A 22952-nucleotide genomic window follows, 5' to 3' on the forward strand; every position below is an offset into this window, starting at 1 on the left:
TTCACTGAGATTTGGCAGTTATCATTTTGCCACCTTTGCTTTAATGGTATATGATTTTCTCAATATAAAAACAACAACAACATAATATTAATAACAGTAGCATTGCTGAACAATTTGAAAGTATGTTGTGGACATCAAGACTTTTACCTCTAAATCCATTAACATGTTTCTAAGCACAAGGACTCACCTGTATATCCACATTGCAATTTTCAAACACAGGAAATTTCACAGTGATAAAATATAATCATCTAATATATATTCCAGTTTCACCAATTGTCCCAATAATCATCCTTACAGCACTTTTTTTGGACCCAGGATTCAATCCAGGATCACTCACTGCACGTAGCTGTCTTGTCTCTTTAAGTCTCCGTTGATGTAGAACAGTTCAGCTTTCCTTTGTCCATCACAGCATTGACATATTTGAAGAGTCCAGGTCACTTTTATTGCAGAATATCCATTCTACAATTAGAATGCCTCATTGTATCCTTATCGGCATTTTATTTTTAAAGTCCCTCCACCCTGGTGGGCTAGAAGAATAATCACTTTTACCATCTCTGCATGCACCCCCACGTCCTCTGCAGCTGGAGATGAGTTCTGAAAGAGTACGGTCACCTCTTCAGATCTCGCATCCAAACACAGAAGAACGAATGGCAAAGTTAAGAGTTGGCCTAAATCAATTTCCTTTCCCTGAAAAGTAATAATTTGTTTAGCAAATAAATAATTTTTAGCTATCCCTAGTTACTATGAAATGTTAACGATTGATGGATCTCAAATGCAAATATAATGGAAAGCTTCATCTAAATTTTGTCTTCTGTGAATTTTTCATTTGAATTGTAAATTTGACATCATCTGCTAATGGAGGCAGAATGGCTTTTCCTAAGCAAACAAGTGCTTGGGGAAGAAAAATGTAAATGTCACTTTTCCCTGCTCATTGCTCTTCCCACAACTTTGGTCTGTATTTAATCTTTAAATCTGCTGGTCCTCTGCTTTCCAGAGGCCCATTTTTCTGTATGCAGGCAAAAGAAGAAAAGCAGGGACTGAGTAGTGAGTTTTTAATAAAGATAAATTTATTCCAATTAGAAACTCATCTTTTATACTCAGTTGATCTCCTTTCTACTCTACTGGTATTAAAATATACTTTCTTTTATGAAACAGTTGTGGAAATAGATAGTAGTTTGTTGATGGGGAGGGGTTGTTTATTAATGGCCTCCTGGCAAATAATAAAGGGTGAACATTTTTATGCTGGACAGTTTTCATCCTCTAGTTTGTTCATTCATCCATTTGTTCCTTCATTATTTGTATTTTGTAGTTTGTTATTTAGTTAGTAAATGAGTTGATCTGAAATCCAAAAGTAGGGGTGGGGAAGCACAGATTTTAGAAAGAGCCCTAGATTTAGGCTTGGAGCCCCCAGATCCACCACTTATCAGCTAGATGACCTTGGGTAAGTCATCTAGCCTCCATCAGGATCAGTTCATAACCTATAAAACTCAGTAGTGATGGCTGCCCCATCCACCTCACGAGAGTTGTTAGGGCAAAATCCTCCTATAGGTTATCAAATTTTGAAAGCAGGATGTGTTCACTGTACACTCCCGGCAGTATGGGGCTCAGCACATAATGAGCATCTATGAAATGTTTCCCCATAGAAATGATGAAGGAAGTGAGAAACTGTAAGTCAACTTTAAATGCCACAAACGTGCATGTAAGTCACATGATAAGGAGAGGTACTTCGAAAATAACACTCCATTCAGTAAAGAACAAAAGAATAAGTTCATTGCACAATATGAACTGAACATTAAAAAAAAATTCCCATTTTATTTAAAGGCCACATCAAACTCTCTCCCTTGTGGAAATATGTGGTTGCAAAGCAGGAGGGCAATAGGAGAGAAAAAAAGAGATGCAGGTTGCCTGGGGAAAAGAAGAAAGAAAAAAAAAAGAGAATGGGTCCCTGTTTCTATTTTTTCCCCATCTTATCAAACAATCCTGAGCTGGATGGTGAAATGGAAAGACTGAATATTGGACTCACAAACATCAATTTTAATCCCACTCCTCCTGTTCATAAAATCCTAAGTAAATTACCTAATTACTCTGAGTCTCAATTCCCTGGTTATAAAATGAAGACAATAATGCTTGCCTCATAGAATTACTGTGAGGACTACCAAATATTACAAATAACAAATGTACAGTTCAATGTGCTCAGGTTCTTTCCATTTTAAGTACTCATCAGTGGCTCAGGACAAATGACAAGGTAAGAGAAGAAACAGCTCATTATGGTACCTGAGAGCCTTCAACCACAGTAACTGATCTGAACTTGAAAAGAAGCAAGAGCCCAGGAAAGTTATCCTCCTAACAATATCTATTTTTATGTTAAAAAAAAAAAAAAGCAAAATGAGCACGAAGTCTTGGTATGGTTCTGTAATTCTCTCCCACATCACCATCCATTTGCTCTAAAGAATAGCATAATTACAAACATACTGCACATCAGAACCTAAGCTACCCATAATGTTTGAGAAACATTTGAGCCACAAAAAAAAATGTGGCTTCTGGGAAAAAAAAAAATAACTAAATAAATAAAACAAGAAAAAGAAAGAAATGCATCCAATCTGGAAGTAGCTGGCATCCATGCTGTATCTTGCATAACTCACACCACAATATCCATCTGAATACTCATAAAGCTTAACATTCCTTGTTGATTGCTTGAAGCTGACAAATCTTAATGGCACAGAACACTGAGTCAATTTTCCAATGTAATGGGAGCCCTTAAGTGAAAGGCAGCATCACACAGTGTAGCAAGTACCAGTTAAAATTCAGGGAAATTAGACAGAGGCTTTTTATACCTGTTTGTCCTGTGCTAGTAAAGCAGCTCAGTAGAGTCATACATACATATGGCAAATCGAATATTCTCCATATAGTTGACAGCTGAATACTCTTTCCTACAGTCACCAATGATGAACTTTTAAAGCATTTTGTTTCTGCTTTTATCATAATTTCTAAAAATTCAGTGGTCTTTTTAAGAAATCAAGTAAGGATTTTCCAATTCAACATTCAATCATAATTAGAAACAGAATGTAATGAGCTATTTAAAAATAGTTTATATGGCAGGAACTGGAAGACTATATAAAGCAACCAAACTAATTAACTGGTAAACAGTATATTATATATGAATATTTGATGAGAAAGGCTTACGGAAGTTTACACCCGAAAGAAATCCTAGTATTCTATTGGCCTTTTAAGTGAGCAGGAGTTTTTCTATTTTTTTTAAGCTCCTTTGGAAATTTGAAATTTTGTTAGTAAGAGTTTCACAGCTGCAGACTTGATTTGTTGAAGACCTGAGGTGTTGGATGAAAGCTGGAGAGGACAATTGCGTTCACAATGCACTTGAGAAATTGTACTTCCAAGCCACACATGCCCAAAAAAGGAACATAATTTAATCCACCACAGAAAGGGGAAGGAGAAATAGGAAGTTAACAGTGTAACTTTTAGGTAGGTGGCCTCTTGATGTATTTCAGAAATGACATGAGTTTGACTGTAAATGGCAATAAACAATACTCTTTCTAGAGAAAACTCTGTTACCTGATTGGATGTCATTTTCTAGGTCTAATTCGTCTGCAAGAGCTCATCAAAGCTCCCTCCAGATATAATATTAAAATCAAAATCCGTCAGCTTCCCTCTGGGAATAAAGATGCCAAGCCTTTACTCAAGGAGATGAAAAAGGGCAAGGAGTTCTATGTGATATTTGATTGTTCACATGAAACAGCCGCTGAAATCCTTAAGCAGGTAAGGGGATGGGGAGGAGGTGGAAGTGTGGGGGAAATATTCATATCCCTTTCCGAAAATGCCATCCAGTTTTCACTTAGGGCAGCATGACAAAACTGCTACAGGACAGTTTAGGGTGAAAATTGCAGCTTTCAGAATCATTTTAAAGAGCGGAGCTGCTTGGGAAGCTCAGGTGACTTCTTTGAAGCCACCTGTAGGGATGTAGTTGCAGATGTGTGGTCCAGTGTACGTACTGGAAGGTATGTGGACCTTGCCAGCAGAGGTTGAGAAAAGAGGGCTATCATTTCAAAGTGATTAAGCATCCTTTTTTTTTTTTTTATGTCTCTTGAGAAGACTGAGCCAGATTTCATTTATACAATGTCTGACATGTCCTAAATATATCCTCCTCATGGCAAGACCTCTTTTGTCAAGCATTCACTATTCCGAACAGAGCTAAGAGGGTCACAGGGCAGTGTCTGAGAGATGCTTCCCTCTTCTGGTACAGACGGTGAGCTGCCAGGCATTAATCTCCACGGGTAAAACAGGTGGAAACACCTGGCAACTTCTGATGTCAAATATAGGTGAAAGATGTTCATAACGTTAAGGATAACAACAACCATGGAGTAATAATTTCTGAGCACTTCAGGATATAGCACTGGAAATATTCAGGATATAGCCCAAGAAAGAAAATCCAAAAGTAGAAAAGCAATCAGCATCAACTGACTGCCTCTCAACCTGGAGTGATTTTTGCCCCCACCCCCGACTCCCACCCTGGGACCTTTGGCAATGTCTGGAGATATTTTAGGTTGTCATCATGGGGGCAGGGGGCATTCTGGTGGCAGTCGGTGGTAGAGGATGCTGCCAAACATCCCATAGTGCACGGGACACACCCTCCACACACACACACACACACACACACACACACATGCACAGCAACAAAGAACTGTCTAGCCTAAAATGTCAATAGAGCCAATGCTGAGAAACCCTAGCATAGACAAAGACAAGGGAAAGGCTAGCCAAATGTTTAAAATAGAAGCATTAATAAAAGATCAGGAAGACTGAAACTGGGGGGAAAGTTGGAATAAATAGCCAGGTTACATTTATGTGGACTAATGGGCATCTCTTTATGTTTAGCCTAAATGTTACCACGGCATAAGGCCATGTTCTTATCAAAAGTGACATAAGCTGTCATTGCACTCACTAGTTTAAAAGTTCTGGCATGTGCTCTGTGATTGATTGATAATGGATCATAGTTTCAAAACTAGAGCAGCTATGCACATTAACACAGAATTGTGGATTCCTGACTCACCTGGAAGAGCTCTCTTGAACCAGCCATATGGCTTCAGTCTCTAGTGCTGGATCTCATTCTTGCACCACATCTCTCTGTGAAGCCATTGAGTTCAGAATTCAGTTCTGAATTGCACTGAAAGCAGACAATCAAGAAAGTCATTGAGATGTCTCTATTAGCCTCTGATAATTACATTTTAAAAACCTATTTAGAATCATAGAACATATTTGCTGTACAAAGCAGTCATAGGCATCCTCAAGTCTAATCCTCTCACTTTCCAGGAGGTAAAATGACTTTTTCAGAATCACACATCCAAGTACAGGAGCTCAGCCTCCTCTCTTCCACCCAGTGCTTTCTCTTCTATGAGATGTTGCTTCTCCAGTTAAGTAATGAGTATCTTTAATTTACTTCTAGACCATAGTTACATTAATAAATCTTTAGATATTATAATTATGTCTCAATAAAGAAAGCAAGCACATTGTAGTGATTTCAATAGCTAAAGAACTTTCAAGGTAAATAAATACAATCAGCAGCCCTTTATTTTAAGGCTTCATTTGATAATTTTAATACAGTTCATTAAAGTGTGTAATGGAGTGTGGGCCAGAACCGAGGAAAAGACCCAAATTTTATGTGTAGCCCTCAAAATGCAAAGAAGCATCCCTTCCCAGGAGCCTGTTACAATCAAGCTGGGGACTTCTGTTCCATTTAAGAGAATGATTTGCTGATGAGGCTTCTCTTTGTTACATACCCATTCGACTCACATAACTAGCCACATGCCTCCCAAAGGGCAGGCCTGGAGGAAGCAAGAGATGTACATGGTGAGCATTGGGAAGGGCTGCTCAAGTTTCTCCTCTTATTTTGACAAATTTAGACATAAAATTCCTTTGATATAAGCAGCTCTTTCCTGGTAATCTAGCAATTACATTATTTAAAGGACAATTAAAACAAGCAGACAAACAAACAAACCCTCTAAGAGAAGCTCTCCCTGGAAATGTTTGGTGGGGGAAGAAGGGTAGGGATAGTATCTAGTTCAGCTTTTGCTCCAACCATTGACACAAAACCTGTGTTTTATCATGTTTTATCTTATGTTACTTTTCCTAATCATTTCAGTGCTAAGATTGGCTGTAAGGCTTGTGGGAAGTTTTTGCTTTAGGTTAATGATCTGCAAAATTTGGGGGTTAGGGGGTGGAGAATGTTGAAGTGAACCCTTTGCAAAGGTTCCCACATGAAATCTCTATTTTATGGCATGTGAAAGCACAATTGCTCCTTTTGAAATGGCAGCAAAGGACTCAGGTTGGCTCACTGGGGTTGCTTTTGGACCTTGAAGAGACTGCTATAGTGTGAAAAGTGATACAAGAGACTTTAGAACTTTCTATTATGGTCCAAATGAAGCCCATGTACTCAGTGATCCATTTTAATTTAGCCTTGGGCAATGACCTCTAGAAACAAAGTCTACTGTCTGCCGAGCACTTGCCTAGGGAGGCCAAGGATTCACGAATTCAGGTTCCAGATTCCGGCTATCAGTCCATCCATCTCTATCAACCAGAGGAAAGGAAAGGAAGGAAGGAAATTGCATCATTTACTGAGTGCTCTTCCAGGTGCTAATCAGAGGCTGGCATCCTATAATCCATCTCACGCAATCCTAAACAGCCCCACGAGGAAAGTTTGGTGTGTTCATTTCGGAGGTAAGGGTGCAGAAGCTCAGGTAGGTTAAGTGGTCCAAACAAGGTCACTTAGTAACCAGGCTACCATATGGTCTCCAGATCATCTAATCTTAGAGCCTGTGTGGTCATTTCACCGTGAAGCCCCCGTTCAGAAAGGATTACCACTCTATAGGCTTCCAGAAACATCTGGAAAAATGCAACTACTTGCTGCTGGTCTCTTTTAGATGAACTTGATATTAATAGCTTTGCCTTTTGTGTGTGTCTAAAATCACTGCTGAGAAAATTTTCTCTCCCAGGTCAATTTGGCTTTCTTCTTGTGTGCATTTCATGTCATTCCCCTGCAAGTCTCTGTACCTTCATCATACTTTCCCACTTTTTAATAACTTTTAAGAAAAAAAAAATCATATTCACTTTAAAGAAGATATTTGACATTTATCTGAAAGTAAAAATTGGGGAGATGTCTATAGTTATTCTTGGGCTTGCTAATCACTCCAGCAAATCAATTATTACCATTCATATTGAATAAGTACTATATGATGAGAATCTGAGAAGTTATTTCTCAAAAATTAGTTAGAAATGCAAATGTCAAGACTTAATTAGGCTACAGAGGAGCAGAGCCTTTAGTATGAACACACTGTCTTCATGAATTTCTGAGGCCTGAAAGTTTCCCCAACAGCCAGCAGTAGGCACATGATTATACAGTATCCCCTTGTGTCTTTCTCCAGCCACCACTGCCCAGTTCAGCAGGTGTCCTGCTGCTCTCTCCTTAATCTGCATCCTGTATGGAATCCCTGGCTCCCCAGCTCCTCCTCACTCCCACTCCCCACTCAAATTAGAAAAAAGCACAGATTGTTTATTCAGAGCTTGCTGCAAGGAAGTCAGCCACCACCACTTGAGATTGGCAGACACTCAAAGATAGACAAAGGGGTGGAAAAGCATTATGGTGGACAGAAGGAAAGGCTTCAAGCATGCCCTGATTGCTCTGTGTGATTAGAGGAGCATATTTGACTTTCTCCAGTTGGTCCTAATTTGGAGAGAGTGGGGGCAAAAATCAGGCAAGCTGTTGGTCAAATCCTGACCATTTGGGGTCAAGGTCAGTTGCTACAGAGGTCATAGTATGGCTTCACGGTTGGTTCTACAGAGGTTGAGGACCAGAGTTCTATTTTTATATAGGGTCTGGATGTTGTCCTTTTGTATATTTGGTATTGAGAGGTGAGCTCTTTTGCAGTGGAAAATTGAAGCTCAGAGACAATAATAATAGATTTACTAGGTACTGAGCATGTTCCCTTGACTTCCCTGTATCTTAATACAAAATCTGTGGCCTGTAAGACCCGACTTGCCTCTCTCTCCAGCCTCCTTGCTGGCCTCCGCCCTTCAATACTCGGGCTCCAGGGGCATTCTGCTTGGCCACGTGACATCCCACTCCTTTCCTCCTTCACAGCCTTAGCACTTGCAGTTGTCAAAGACTGGAGTATTCTTCCTCAAAGTAGGCTTCATGTAAGCTTTTAAGATTCCTCTCCAGCAGTGGTGAAAGAGAATACCTTGTTCATTCCTTAAGATAGCACTCTACTTAGTCGCTTGGTAACCCCAATAAAAATCTGTAATTAAGGACTTTTACTCATTGGTTGTCCATATCTCCTGCTAGACTGAACTCCAAGAGGACAGAAGCCTTCTTTGTCTTGTTCTCCCAAATTTCCAGCACCTAGCATGTTACTTGTTACATAGTGAGTGCTCAGTACAGCTCTGTTGCATGAATAAATGAATTGAATGAATGAATGAGCCAAAAATGAGCTTTATTAGTAATCTTCTAAATCGTCCTCCTTCTACCCTGCTCAGTATGTTATATTCTCAACTCTGCCAAGCATCGTTTGGGTTATTCACTCCTCTGTGCCTCGGTTTCCTCAAAAGGGAGGTTTCTTTCATTCTCTGAAGTCTTATATTATTAAGAACTGGAATGCAGTGGAGCCTGCGATTCCACTTCCTGAAAAGAAATTTGGCTCTTTGGAGAGCTGCATTGTCATTTTCAAATCCTGGAGTAAGATTGAGGAAGCAAGCCAAGGTTTCAGCACAGGAGCCTGAATCCTAATGTGTTCTCTGACAGGGAGGGAGGAAGGCACTGTGCCACTTCCTCCATCTGGGAAGCTGCAGTGGGGCTGGGGCTGGTTGAGTCCCTGGGCTGGAAAGCAGCCAGGCCAGTGGATGAGTGAGAACATTCTGTAGATGACTTGACTTGGGGAAATTTGCTCCCTCATTTACATGAACAAGTGCCTGAGAAGAGGTGCCCCCCCATCCCACCCCCACCAAATACACGCAATACTTGAGGCAATCAGTATTAAGCTCTATTTGTGCCATTAGTCTCCATAAAACATTTTAGTACCAAAATATTTTGTAGAATTATATTGCATTTTCTCTTGTCAACTTTTGTACACTCTTGCTTTTTTTTTGTTTTTAGTTTTGTTTTTTTTTTTCATTCAGTTAACAGAAAAAAAAAAAAGGCAAGGAGAAAATGTATTTTTTAATGTCCTGCTTCCCTCTGCTAGAAAATGCAGTGGCAATGCTAATTAATCAAATAATTGTGTGCATTCATTCTTTCCTCATGAAAGTTTTGCCTAATGGCTGTGACCGGGGCAAAAAGAGATGGTTAGGTATGTCCCATTCCATGTTTCCACATCATCAGTCTTCTTCTCTAAGGACAGAAATCACCAAGTCCAGCCATGCTACGCTAACAAGTTGCAAGCCTGTGTTTGGAACCTGTGTCCACTAAGTCAGATCTTCAAGTGCATAATTTCTAGTCATAAATATCTAGGATGGGCCAAAGACCCTAGGATCTACTTTTTAATGAACACTTTCTGTGCTAGTTACTGTGCTAAGGAAGTGAAATGCATCACTCATTTTATATTTGCAAGAAATATATGTGCAGAAGAAACTGACAAGGGCACAGAGACAGTATATAACTTGCCCAAGTTCACAAAGCCAGCAAGTGGCAGAGATGGGATTTGAAAATTTTCTCAGAATTTAAAAGGAAAAGAAAGTATCCTATCATACCTCTCTTAGGTACACCAAGATGTCAACTGGTCCTCACAGTAAAGGAAACTGGAACAACTTTTGGTTAAGCCATAGATTTCTTGAATGCAGTCATTTCATTTCAATTTCAAACATCCAATCATTTCTAGCTCAAATGAGTCCTCAAGAAATGTTGATATATTGCTTTTCCCATGGCCATGTATAGAATGTAGTAGAAATTCATTCTTTCATTCAACTAATATTTGGTGAACACTGATTGAAAGTGATGGAAACAAACAGTGAAAAGAAAAAAAACAAAAAGCAAAAAACAAAACCCTACCCACTTAGGGCAAAAAGAGACCTTTAAAATGAGTGTACAAGAGTACAGCTATACAATGCCTACAAACTGGTTTGAGATCATAATGCTACTTCCTACAGCAGTAAGGGGCTGTAAATTCAAACTTGGAGGACCCAGTTGCAAATTCAGCTCTTCCCTAATATAATAAAGTAATTGCCATTTATTAGTCACTTATCATCTCCCAGAATAGGTTAAGCATTTGACTGAGATTATCTCTACTTATCCACTCAAAAACTCCCATGTTACAGATGAGAAAATGAGGCTTCAGGTGATACATTCGATGGCAGGTCTGGGATTTCAAACTAGGATTTGATGTCCCCATGGCCTGAGTTGCTCTGACCCTCTAAGCAAAGACCTTCTGAATCTAAGCAAGTCATCCATTCCTCTTCATCTCAATCACCATATTGCTAAAACTGGATCTTGGATTCAAAACGTGCTAAGGTTCCCCTCAGTTCTGAGCATCCTGGAATATAAGCGATCAAAAATTCTCTTACTTGTGTCTAGACGCAGTGAACTTACATGGAACCTTGTACTTAGTAGGTTCGCAAAGAAAATAGGGAATTCATTAGGCAGTTCATTCTTTTTAAAGTTCCTAGAGTCCTTTGGGAGTCTTTGAGCCAGCTAATTGATGATAAGTTCATAACTTTGGATAAATCCTGACAATGTAATAATGATGAATCTCAATTTATACTAACTGGATGATAATTTGTGGTATAGTATATAATTATTGTGGCAATGCATTGTCATCCTAATTATGTCTCTCCTGGACTGATATTACCATCTATTTACATTCCCTGAGCACATAGTTTTTTTCAGTAAGACGCAGTTCATAGATATGAGTATGTCATTAAATATACACAAGAATTAATTGACCTCTATGGATAACTAACAACTTACTGAAAGTGCATGCAGTTTTTCCATATTCTTAGTGTACAGGATGCCCATTTAAGGAATCTCAGAAGCCTCCAAAGAGTAGATTTCAGAAAGAACTTACATTTACTTCAAACTGAATAGAAGGCAATAAAAATCACATAAATGCTCTAAAGTCAAAATCTGACTTTAATAGGAGATAGGAGAAATTATCCTTGCAATGGAAGGGGGCACTTTAGATGTAATCATGTAAAGAATTTGAGCATGTCTATCAGAACATGCCTTAAGCCTGTAGCAGAATCTTTCAGCTCCAGCTTTATTCAAAAATTTGGGGAGGTGTGTTTCCTTGAATGAGGTTTTTGGGGGAGGGGAAAGATCCATTGACTCTGTCAGATTCTCTAAAAATTCTGAAGATCGAAGTAGGTTAAAAATGACTTTGTTATGTAAACCATATTTTGCTTCCTCAACCCTTCATAAATGCAAGATTGCCAAGATGTTCATTTCTCCAAACCTCCCACACAACTGTTAGCCATATTCTCTTGTCCTAAGGGAAATTCTCTTGTCTTGTGAAATATAAATATCACTCGCTTATCCAGCTAACATTTATTGAGTGTCTTCTATGTGCCAAAGACTGTGCTGGGGTGAAAGGGAAATAAAATGCCATTAAAAACTCCAACATATTTTAAGGGGTCATCGTTTAGTAGAGGATCTGGTGATTTGTTATTTTCCACATCTGTATAAAAGAAATGGACTAGAATATACCTCACATTATTCTGAGAAAAGTTAAATGAGAATAATTAATTAAATGAGACATTAAGCCCAGAACTGATATATAAAACCTTCCACATGTTAGAAACTTTCATTGTTGTTAGTGCTAATAAGTCTAGGCAAAACTACAACAGTGATTCTTAGAGTTCATGGCTCAAAGGTCTTGGATTACAATCTTTTCCACAGTACTTCCCAAACCTGTCAGCCTGACTGACTAAATCTCTGTATCTTACGAAGATTTCTCTTTATCTTAAGTATCTGCACCACAGACTTAACAAGCAGAGCACACGGCATATTCCTTCTTGCTCATTGCTCCACAAACTCATTCCTCTTCATCTGACCCCTCTTCTGGTAACTAGAAACATTGTCCAATTACTCAAACCTAGGAATCCCCTTGACTCTCCCTCATTTTTCCTAATTATTATTGCCACATGTTGTAGATTCTGCCTTCTGAGTATGTTTCAGTTCAGCCTCCTTTCCTCCATCTCTTCTTCTTCCTCCTGCACTTGTACAACTGATTTCTCTGCCACAAGTCCCCTCCCCCTCCTTTTCCCCATCCAGCCTTTATGTAGACTCAGAACCTGTTCATTCTAAATAAATAAAATTTCTGACCATTTCCCTCCATGTTTGAAATTCCTCAGTGTCCACTCCACCTCACCCCGAAGTCTTACAAGCAAAATACACATTGCTTAGCATGGCTTGTAAAGTTCTCCTCAACACCTCGTACCCACAGCCATTATAACATCTATTGCACAGAAATATCTATTAGCATATCTATTGCACAATTGTAGCAAAAAAAAAAAACAAAAACACTGTTACAATTTCTTACACAACTGTCCTTTTTTGATGAGAGGTGACTTCTTTACAAGGAGATTAACCTGCCTCCCAAAGCACCACCCAAGGGATTCAAAATCACAAGAAAAGCTGGGATCTAATTAACTATGAAGAAGTGCCGTAATAGAAGAGCAACATAGGGCTGAATTTTTGATAAAAGAAAGAACAGTGAGTGAGGCACCTCACAGCACCAGAACCATAGGCCAAAGAACTTTTTAAAGCTGTGTCTGGCTATTGAGTAGGAAGTTCCCATGAAAGTAGGCAACATATCAAGTTTTCTTGCCTTAATGGATGCATTCTTTAAGATAAATTCCCATATTCCTGAAGTTATATTTTTGCTCTCAGCAAACAACCACATGCTTTCATTTCGGTTCTGAAAGACTAGAAGGACTTTGTGCAAGTCATTGATTTTTCTGATACACACACACCTTCTAGCATCAATTAATAAATTAACATAGTGCAAAGAGCCCATGATTGAAATCAAACCTGGGTTCAAATACTGAAATGATGCTTTATTTTATGAATCTATAAGATGAGACTAACATACTTCTTCCCCAGCAGTCTGTAAAGCTCTACAGACTCAGCAAATGGTAGCTATGATCATGATTGTTCTGGCTTAAAGATATGGGTTTGCTTAAAATAAATCAGTGGTTCTCAACCCTGGCTGCACACCAGAATTATCTAGAGAGTTTTTAATAGATATCAATGCCGAGAACTTAACCCAGACCAAATAAATCAGAATATATGAGAATCTGGCTGAAGCATTTGTATTTTTTAAAAGCTCCTCAGGTGATTCAAATGCATTCAGAAATGTGTTCTCAACCTGATAGCTATGGAGTAAGTTGACAAAATAAAATCGCTGAGCCCCAAAAGCTGAGGAATGGAGTTTTGTCTCATGATGACTTTACTGAGCTATAGACAGCTCATGAGACCAGACCAGTAAGACAACTACTCCACAACTGTACCCCTCACCCTCAAAAAGTTAACTTCAGGCAAATTTGAGGTCTAGAGCTTATTACTGCCATTTTGAAAGAAACTTATGTCAAAAAGATTATACTTTACTCCACATAGTCTCCCTTAACTTTCCAGCTTCTAGAATTTGTTCAGTACTTTGCTGTTAAAACTTTTCTTCCACTGTATTCTTTCCTACACATCATCTTTCCACCAATTTCCCCTTGGTGCTGCAGTTTATTTTTTTTTTAGGTTCATGTAATCCTTCAAAAGCTCTACTCTTCCTATTTGCCAGATTGCCTGTTTCATTCTGCCAGGGGAAATCTTTTTTTTTTCCTGCTCTGTTCTCAACAGCATGTTCTCTGTAAATAGCATAATCTCTTCTGTTGTGTACCTGGGTGATGAAATCTGGCTCTTCTGGTAGGATTATCTTCTGAAGCTACACTAAACCCCTCTTTGTTTCCACCCAGTTTAAAAAAACAAAAACAAAAACAAAAAAACTGCTAGTATCAGCTTCCTTCTTCCTCCTCCCAACCATGCCTCTGGAGAGAGAAGCTTATAAAAGAGTTGAAATTGAAAGGCACATCTAAGTAGTGCAGCTACTCTATGAAGAAACACTTTGCAGAGTATTCTTTGCTTTTCTTTGATTTAACTTGGAGGCGGGAGGACACGGGTTTGTAAATCGTATAGCCCTGTCTTCCAATGGAAGGAAAAACCCTATAGGATCTTTGTGGGTAGCTTACATGTGTATGTGCATGAGGTTTATATGTGTTTGTGTATGTGAATGTGTGGGGGGTGTGCACAGCAGAATTCAGAAAGTCGTCAACCTCAAATAAGCCACTTTTCTTCTTGATATGTGCACTTGATGTTAATACACCAAAAGGGTGCAGTCTCATGCACCTTAGTGAGGAAAAGATGAGAAAATGAAGTACATTGGTTTCCTATTGCTGCTGCCACAAATTCCTGCAAACTTAGATGCTTAAAACAGCACAATTTTAGTCTCTTCCATTTCTGGGAAGCAGAAGTCTAAAATCCAGGTCTTACCAGAACTGTGTTTCTTCTGTGGGCTTTAGGGGAGAGCTCATTCCTTGGCCTTTCCCAGCTTCTGGAAGCCATCCTCATTCCTTGGGCAGTGGCCCAGCCTTAAATTGCTTTTCTTTTCTCTCTCTGCTTCTGTTCTCACATCACTTTCTCTACCTTCTGCTTTTCCTGCTTCCCTCTTATGAACACCCTTGTGATTTCATTTGTCCGACCCAGGTAATCCAGAATAATCTCCTCATCTCAAGATCCTTCATTTAATCCTATCTGGAGAGTCTCTTTTACCACATAAACTAACACAGTCACAAATTCTAGGAGGTGGAATTATGGATATCTACAGGGGGCCATTATTCAGTCTCTCTCTCATCAGAAAAAAAGGTATTTTCCTATATTTCAGAGTTTTGAGGGGTTCAATGCCGTTTTCTACACATTCCATTGTTACTTCAGTAGATGAAAGTTATAATCATTCAAAGTGGCATGAGTGTTTGGTTTTGTTTTATTTTAAAGATATACAGGCTGTTTCAAAGGCTTTCTTATATCTTGCATGTTCTACTGATGACCAGTACTAAAATTTGTGTGGCAAAAGGAGAATCCCATTCAGAGGTTAGCATAGATGCAGCCGAAAGCAGTGCAGTTGGCAAGGAAGAGAGAACTAGCCCCCTGGAGCTCAAACCTTCTTAAAATTGCTGTTCTGAGACCTGGTAAAGAATTTGATATCAATCAACTGGCTTTCTGAAGATCTGTAAGCCTAAAAAACTTATTCCTATCTTGAGTGAAAACCATTATTTTAGCCACATTGCATGTCACACATTTGGAAGTTGTTCACTTGAAATTATTGACTAGAAACCATGTCTGATGGTTTAGAATTTATCCTCATATTGAGAAGGCAACAAAGGAGAAATATGCTTCAGGTTAGTCAATATAAACTTCCCAAAATATCTGTTTTTCAATAGAAAGAAGCAGTAATAAAAAACCCATATCAATATTACAGGAACTCCTCAAAATTGCTTAGGAGCACTCTAGGTTCCATTTTGAGTTTCCGCTACAAGAATAGCAGCATTATGTCAATTATTTGTGACATATAGACTGTTTAAGAAATACATTCTGAGAATTTGTGAAGAACTATTTCATGCTGTTTCCATAGCACTGTATTGTCATCTGGAAAACGATCCAGTTGAAATATGGTACGGGCTTCTTAGGACACCTGGATATGTTGTTGGGAGACTTTGACCAAATGATTTTCCATGCAACTACAGACCACCTCGGTCAGCAACATCAAGTGTCAGATCCCATAAACCCTGTCTCCATCATCTTCATCTAGACTTGAGTGAGGACTGGCAAGCAAATTAAATAGGGTCTTGGTGCTGCCTAGGCTTTACTTTAACTTCACCCACTAAATCCAAGAGACAGTCTTTGCCAAGAACAATAGTCATAGACCAAGGAGGGTCAGTGCTACTGTGAACAAGGTTTTGATGGCTCAGCTGCACACACTCCAGGAAACAGTGGGGCCAATTTGGGGTCACTGTTGTTAATAAGTAATAACTATGTCCTGGGGTAAACTGATAATAGTGAGACCACTGAGTTATCTATTCTGCCGTCTGAAATTTCATTTTAGCTACAAATAAAGGAAAACAGTAGCTATTTTCTGTAACTGAAACTGCAGAAGAGTCACATGGTTTTACTATGCTCAGCACATCATACAGAGAAAAACTGAATGTGGATGCCAGACACTAATGATTTAAGGATTATGTCATCTAGAGGGAAAGGAATATTATAAGTATATGAGTTTTAGTCTTTTAGTGTTGATCTATTTTGGGTCTTTATCATTGATTCTGCAGTGATGCAGAGTATGATTTACTATGAATGGTGACCACTGAAATTGGGAAACAAAGAATTCTTTTGTTGGAGGCTTTCTTTTCCTTTACTAGAACCCAACTCAGCAACCTCGGATCTGAGGAGTTCATCTCTCTTTATGCATAAAAATTAGTCAGCTTGTCCCAACCATTGTTATTTATTTATTTGTACCCGTCTTTATTCTACAAAGAATTGAAACAATGTAGAAAAATACATTTGAAATAATGTAGATAAATATTGTTTTAAAAGGGGGAGAGTGGGGAGTTGGCACAAAGGGCACAGAGGGGAAAATTAAGTAGGAAAAGCATAAAGCTGGATGAAATTAGTACACATAGGATTTTTATCATATGTTCCTGACTAGTTGCTAGCAGGAGATCCACAATATTGACCCTAAACTTCCTAGCAATCAAAACAAAGATGTAAATGAGGTCATTTACATGGCTCACAGTATTCATGAAACAGAAAAGTTCAGTTATTCAAAAATGGACAGTCTGTCTTGGCTCTGACAACCACACCAGTCACATGTCAGTGGGAATGAGATCTATGGCAGGTGAGCTATGTATGTCCCTTTCTCAACTCCTTGTCCAGAACCAGCACAGAACTCCACCCAAGCACCAGGGAATGCAATCCCATCACGTGCCCTGCAAAAGGAAAACTGGCAAACAGCATAATGTCTTCCACACGATGAGTCTTCTGAAATGCACCCCTATTGCAGCTAACTAATGTTATTGAAGGACTGGGTTTTTGCTCTGTATCAATCTAAGACACCTATATAATATCAAAGGGTAATATAATAATAATTATATGAGAAATCAACCATTATTAAAAGAACATGTATATAGTAGATGCAATTAAGGGTAACACGTGATCAATATGAACATATTGATAGTCATATTTATTACATATTAGTGTGTGTGTTATATGATGGGTTTTGAGCCATTAAAAATAATTTAAATAGAGCCAGAACATCTTCCTAGCAATACTTCCCTGGTAAAGTATACGCATTGCCGAGGTCAGCACTGTCTGTTCAGTCCAGCAGACAAGTACAGTAGCAAAATTCAAAGCAGGTAATGTTTATTGGGTGGGAATGGAGTCAGTTTTTCAAAGAACTGCTGGAAAATTCCCCATATCATGATTATATATTTTTTTCATTTTAAGAAAAAAGAATTAAATTTATCTTGTACTGTTCTATGAATCTCTTTAATGACTTTTAGTTGAAATACCAACACGCAAAGGGAAATCATAGTGTGAGTACAATGCTTTTATTTCTAAAATAGACCATGAGAAGACCGGGCTACCAATCTCAATCAGTCTACAGACCATGACAAAGACTATTGTTTAAGAAGCACCACCTTTGTGCTTTGGCTTTGTTGTTCTCATCAAGAAGTTCTCCGGTGTTCACAGATTAATGACCATATTTGTTTTGTTTTGTTTTGTTTTTGTAATTTCCTATTTCTAGGAAATTCCAGGAAAGAACCAGGAGGCACTGACCCAGACGATTACTTAGGAAGGGGAACAGGGATTTTTCTAAGGAAAGTATACCATATAAAAAGAGTACCTGGAGGACCCAAGGGTTCCTTTTGCAATAAAAGCAGGCCCTCTGGCTGTTTATTCATTGCATATCCACATCTCTTTTCTAATCCTAAATAAGAGGCATATCAAATGAACATTTGCCATCAGGAATTACTACAACTGCAACTATTACTATTACAAAATAATAATAATGACAATAGTTAGTTGAAATGGTTGCTTCAAAAAAAGCCTCAGTTGGGGTGTTCTGCTCTCTATGGTGACATAAAACTTCCAGTTTCCTTTCAGAAGATAGCCTTGGCTGCAACTACAGTATCTAATGACCAAAGTGAAAAATTGGATTCCTTACTGACCCTAGCAAGTTAGCTCTTTATGCTCAAATGATATAAGAGACCAGCTAACAAGGCCTCACCATGCATGGCTTTAAATGTTATTGATGGCCCTAAAGCAATTCTATCCTTTTAAAAATCTTTTTGTGCACCTGGTCATGTTTTCACCATAGGAGTGACTTACACATTGTGGACTCATGATTCATAGAGCGAGTTTTCCATCATTTGTCTTACCTTCATGACACTACAATTTCACTAAATATTTCTCTGGCTTCCAGGTTAGCAGACAGGGCATAGGAAATGTCAGATTGGTGTTCTATGCAAATTATGTGCTATCACTGAATAGCCTCTTCATTTTTTATTTGCTTTCATGTAAAATCGTTCTAGTTTACACATTTCTTAGGCACCTTCCAGGACCTCTGCTAACTTGCACTGTCTTCCCCCAGACCTTTTCAATCCATCTCTTCAGTTGAAATTATGAAAGTCTTTAATGCAGATGTTCTTGTTTTGCATAGAGCAGTGACACGCAACTGTTGTGTGGAATAAAGAAATCCAAGAACCACTCTCAGAGATTCTAATTCAAAATGTCACTCTGAGAGCCCACAAATCTCTGATTTAAAAACTTCCACAGGGGATTATCATTTGCATCCAGAATTGATCAGCATTGTGGGAGAAATGCCTTGGAAACTTGATTTCTGAGTCTTGTCTATTCATTTCTGTACAGAGGCCAAATAGTCATTACTGTAACCTGACCCAGGGAAGGATCCCCTGTTTAGAAGATTTAAACAATAGCTTATCTCCAAATCACTTGCAACTTTTTCTTCTCAGTTGATACCAGTTTTGCAGGAATCCAAAATTGAGATTACAGTTTAATAAACTCTATGTCTACCTAGTATCCTTGCCATTTCTGCCCAATTGCTTCTCCTCTCTTCACCCACAAAGTAAAAACAATACACACTTACAGAATGTCTGGAACTATCAAGATCCCAAGAGGGTAACTGAGAATCAAGATTATGAGACAATAAGAAATTTGTATAATAGTCTCTGTGGTTCTGCCTATAAACAAATCCTATTTTCCTGTATTCATTCTGTGGTATAAGACAGGAGAGCAGTAGAAAGGTTTCAGAGATATATGCATTTATAAATCCTCATTTAAATATATCTACGTACCTACACTGAGAATTCAACGTTAAATGAGTTTTACTCTGAGGGAGGTGCTATGCTAAATGCTAAAGCTAAGGGGACCAATAAAATATATACGTATATATATATGCTCAAAAATACACAAGGGGGAGGGCAAAATCCTATGCCATTGTGGACAACTTCAAACAAAATTTTTTGAGCACAAACTATATTTAAAATTAATTATCAAAACCATTATTTCTATGTAAAAACATACACAGTAAAACGGCAAGAGTATGGGATGAATCCTACACCTGCATCAGCCACTCAGGCTTCTGATCAGCTGAGTCTGTGTGTTTCTAAAGCCCTGCCCTGTTCTATGCTCCCAAGCTTTTACGATCACCCTATTAATTATCTATTTCTTATTATAATTCTGTTTCTTATTCTTACCCTTTATTTCTCTTTTGCAGATTCTGTTCATGGGCATGATGACTGAGTATTATCACTATTTTTTCACAACCCTGGTAAGAGCATCCAGTAGAAATATTTTCCACACAATAGGAAACATCACACAGGGTTATTTCAAAGTCAATCCCACCAGAGTCAAAAACAGGATATTGTCATGGAGATTTGCCTTACTTTCCTAAGAATCCTCTAATTCCAGTAATGCTGAATGTCAGATTTTTTCTTTTTTACCCTTTATTTTCTCTCCTTCCCTCTCTCCCTCCCTTCTTTCCTTCTTTTCTCCCTCTCTTTCTTTCTTTCCTTTTCTCTTTTTCTGTCTTTCTTTCAACTAGCATCAATGTGTATATATCCAGAAATAAATTAAAATGAAAATTCCATTAAATAGAAATGGCCAAAGTGACAACTATTCATAAAGAAGTACCATCTACAATTCCTGTTTAACATTAGAAGGCACACCAAAGTGTGTCTCTGCATGCTTTGGTAGGATGAAGTTTACCCAGCTGTGTCCAGTAGATAGCTGGGTTAACCAGGGCTCATCTATCAGATGTTTTGAAGACCTTGAAGAAGAAGAACTTCAGAGATGCTCTGCACATTTGACTATTTTGCACCAATAAGAAAAACTGTAGCTCAAACTTTCAGAAATACAAAAGAAACTCTTTAAGACCTTAAATTTTGAGAGATTATCAGAATCAAGAGAAAATGATTTAGGACATTTAAATCACCAAATGATTTGATATCTCTCAATCAATTTCAGAAATCAATTAACCCCCAGACACACACACACACACACACACACACACACACACACACACACAATTTCTTATATGAGAAGAAAACACAGAACCGTTTTACAAAAGAAAACTGACAAGGTAGCCTGGTGAGTAGGGAAAATAAAAACTTGGAACAAGGACCAGGCAATAAATGATATTCCTGACTCAAGTAACTCAGAACATTGAGGGTTACAGAGGGCATCAGGAGACAAAAGCTTTGGGGCAGTTGCCAAAATCATTATTGCTAACGACCATGGGTAGGGGGGAGTAGGTGTGCAGGATAGAACTTCTTAAACTATGGTTCAACGGTCTTTCGTCTCCCTTCTTCTTGACCTCCTGATCAGGTCCTCTGCCAGAACAGTCTAGGAAAGCCTTGGAAACTGGAAAGCGTATCTCGCCCTGCTCACAAATATGTCCCCTCATCCTTCACCTTGAATATCTGGTGTTATTTGAGTCAATGTAGCCATCTGCTTCAGAGCTTCCTATGAGTACTGGCTATATACACCCCTAAGATCTGGTTTTCAAGAGAGTTGAGAAAAATTATGAATGGATATCAATGCAGAACCCTTGAGGAATGAAAAAATTGCAGTACTTTTTTATTCCTTTTGACTTCTACCACATGGTTGACCTTATCCTGAATGTAGGCCTTAGACTTTCCACATTCTATACTGCATTAAAAACTTCAAATTGTTGTCCTACCTAATTTTGCATGTTTTAGAACATCGAATTCAGGTACTATTGAATCCACATTCTGGAAGTTTCTGCCTTCCCTTCTGTAGCTTGAGTAACTTTCCTTCTACTCAATTAGTGCATTGAAGGAATTCTTCTTTCCTGGCTCTTCGTCTTTACGTTTCCTTCTTTAAGCATTTTGCTTTGATTTTATCTTCCTTCTGCTTGGCTTTGCTTTTATATTCTTACCATTATGGCTTAGTACAAGGAAATGAAAATTATAACACTTTAAAAGGCAGCACATCTTTTCTGATACTGAAATAAGCGCAGAGCAGTTCTCCTGCCCAGTCCAAAGTTATCTTGGGAAAGGATAATGATGCAGTGAAGTGTCATTCAAAAAGATACATTTGTATGCATCTTCTGCAAATATAGACCATAGAGTATTTCTGAGGCTACTTCCCTTTAGTAATCACTATTGTCACTGACTCTAGACTATCCTGGATTGCACTTTTCATAAAGTAGCTACATTTTTAGAAAAATTTTATGAAAGAATTTTTCTGTTAAATTTTATTTTGAGAGTGTAGTTTATTCTTAAATGTGATTTATTTTTAATGATACCTTTTAGCATCTAACCTTTCTACTGAAGAAAAAAATTGAAATTATCATTTAAGTCTGTCTAGAATGTGAATCAACTGATAAACTTCTGATTTCTCTCTACATCATCTGTGGTGAAAAACAAAAAAGTGGATTGAACTGTTTTTCCTGAAACATCATCTGAAAGGGAATGAGTTCTATTGTTACAATACTCACGCCCACACAACCATATGCTCTGGTTTATTCTCTGAACTCTTTGGTTCTTATTTGAACGTGGGTCTAGTGGGTACTCTCCATGTCTTCATTGTATGGGACACAAGTTATTTTCAGTGAGTTAGAGGATGGTACTTTTTTACCTGGAGTGCTCTTTCTGTCAAATGCACATGCAACTTTCTAATTTCACCTCCTTGACAAGACCCTGGACAGCCTGAGGCAGCAAGATGTGATAGAGGGAGGTGAAACTGTCACTGACACACTGTTCATTCTTGGGCCAGTCCTGTCACCACATAGAACCTCAGTTTCCTCATCTATAAAATGAAAGCATGAGACCAAATGGACACAAAATCTCTTCCAACTCTGCAGTCCCTGACTTCTCAGATATCACATCCTATGTCCGAGGGCAAACTGACTTGTCATAGTTTATTAGGGCTGTTGTAACAAAGAGCCATAATCTAGGTGACTCAAAGCAATAGAAATTTATTCTCTCATAGTTTTGGAGGCTAGAAATCCAAAATCAAGAGGTTGGCAAGGCCATGCTGACTCTGAAACCTGTAGAGAAGAATCTGTCCCATGCTTTCTTCTGCTTCAGTTGGTGGCAGACCATCCTCAGCATTCCTTCGTTCATGGCAGCATAACTCAAACCTCTGCCTCTGTATTTGCACAGTCATCTTCTCTCTTCTCTGTCTCCGTATCCAAATTTCCCTCTTCTTATAAAGATGTCAATCATATTGGATTAGGGACCACTCTAATCCAGTTTGGCTCCATCTTAACTAATCACATCTTCAAAGACTATTTCCAAATAAGGTCAAATTTGCAGGACCAGTGGTTAGGGCTTGGACATGTCTTTTTAGGGGACACAATTCAACCTGTAAC

General features: G+C 38.5%; 1 protein-coding gene across 4 annotated transcripts in view; it reads left to right on the plus strand.

The window, feature by feature from the left end:
* GRIK1 (glutamate ionotropic receptor kainate type subunit 1) overlaps positions 1-22952 on the plus strand; it is a 421057-nt gene that overhangs the window by 280045 nt on the left and 118060 nt on the right. For all 4 annotated transcript variants that reach the window (XM_037826101.1, XM_037825939.1, XM_037826175.1 and 1 more), the window contains exons 4-5: positions 3593-3774; positions 19833-19886. In XM_037826101.1, coding sequence (XP_037682029.1) covers positions 3593-3774; positions 19833-19886 — 236 coding nt within the window. The remainder of the gene's footprint in view (positions 1-3592; positions 3775-19832; positions 19887-22952) is intronic.

Source organism: Choloepus didactylus, chromosome 1, assembly GCF_015220235.1.
Source record: "Choloepus didactylus isolate mChoDid1 chromosome 1, mChoDid1.pri, whole genome shotgun sequence".
Lineage (NCBI taxonomy): Eukaryota > Metazoa > Chordata > Mammalia > Pilosa > Megalonychidae > Choloepus > Choloepus didactylus.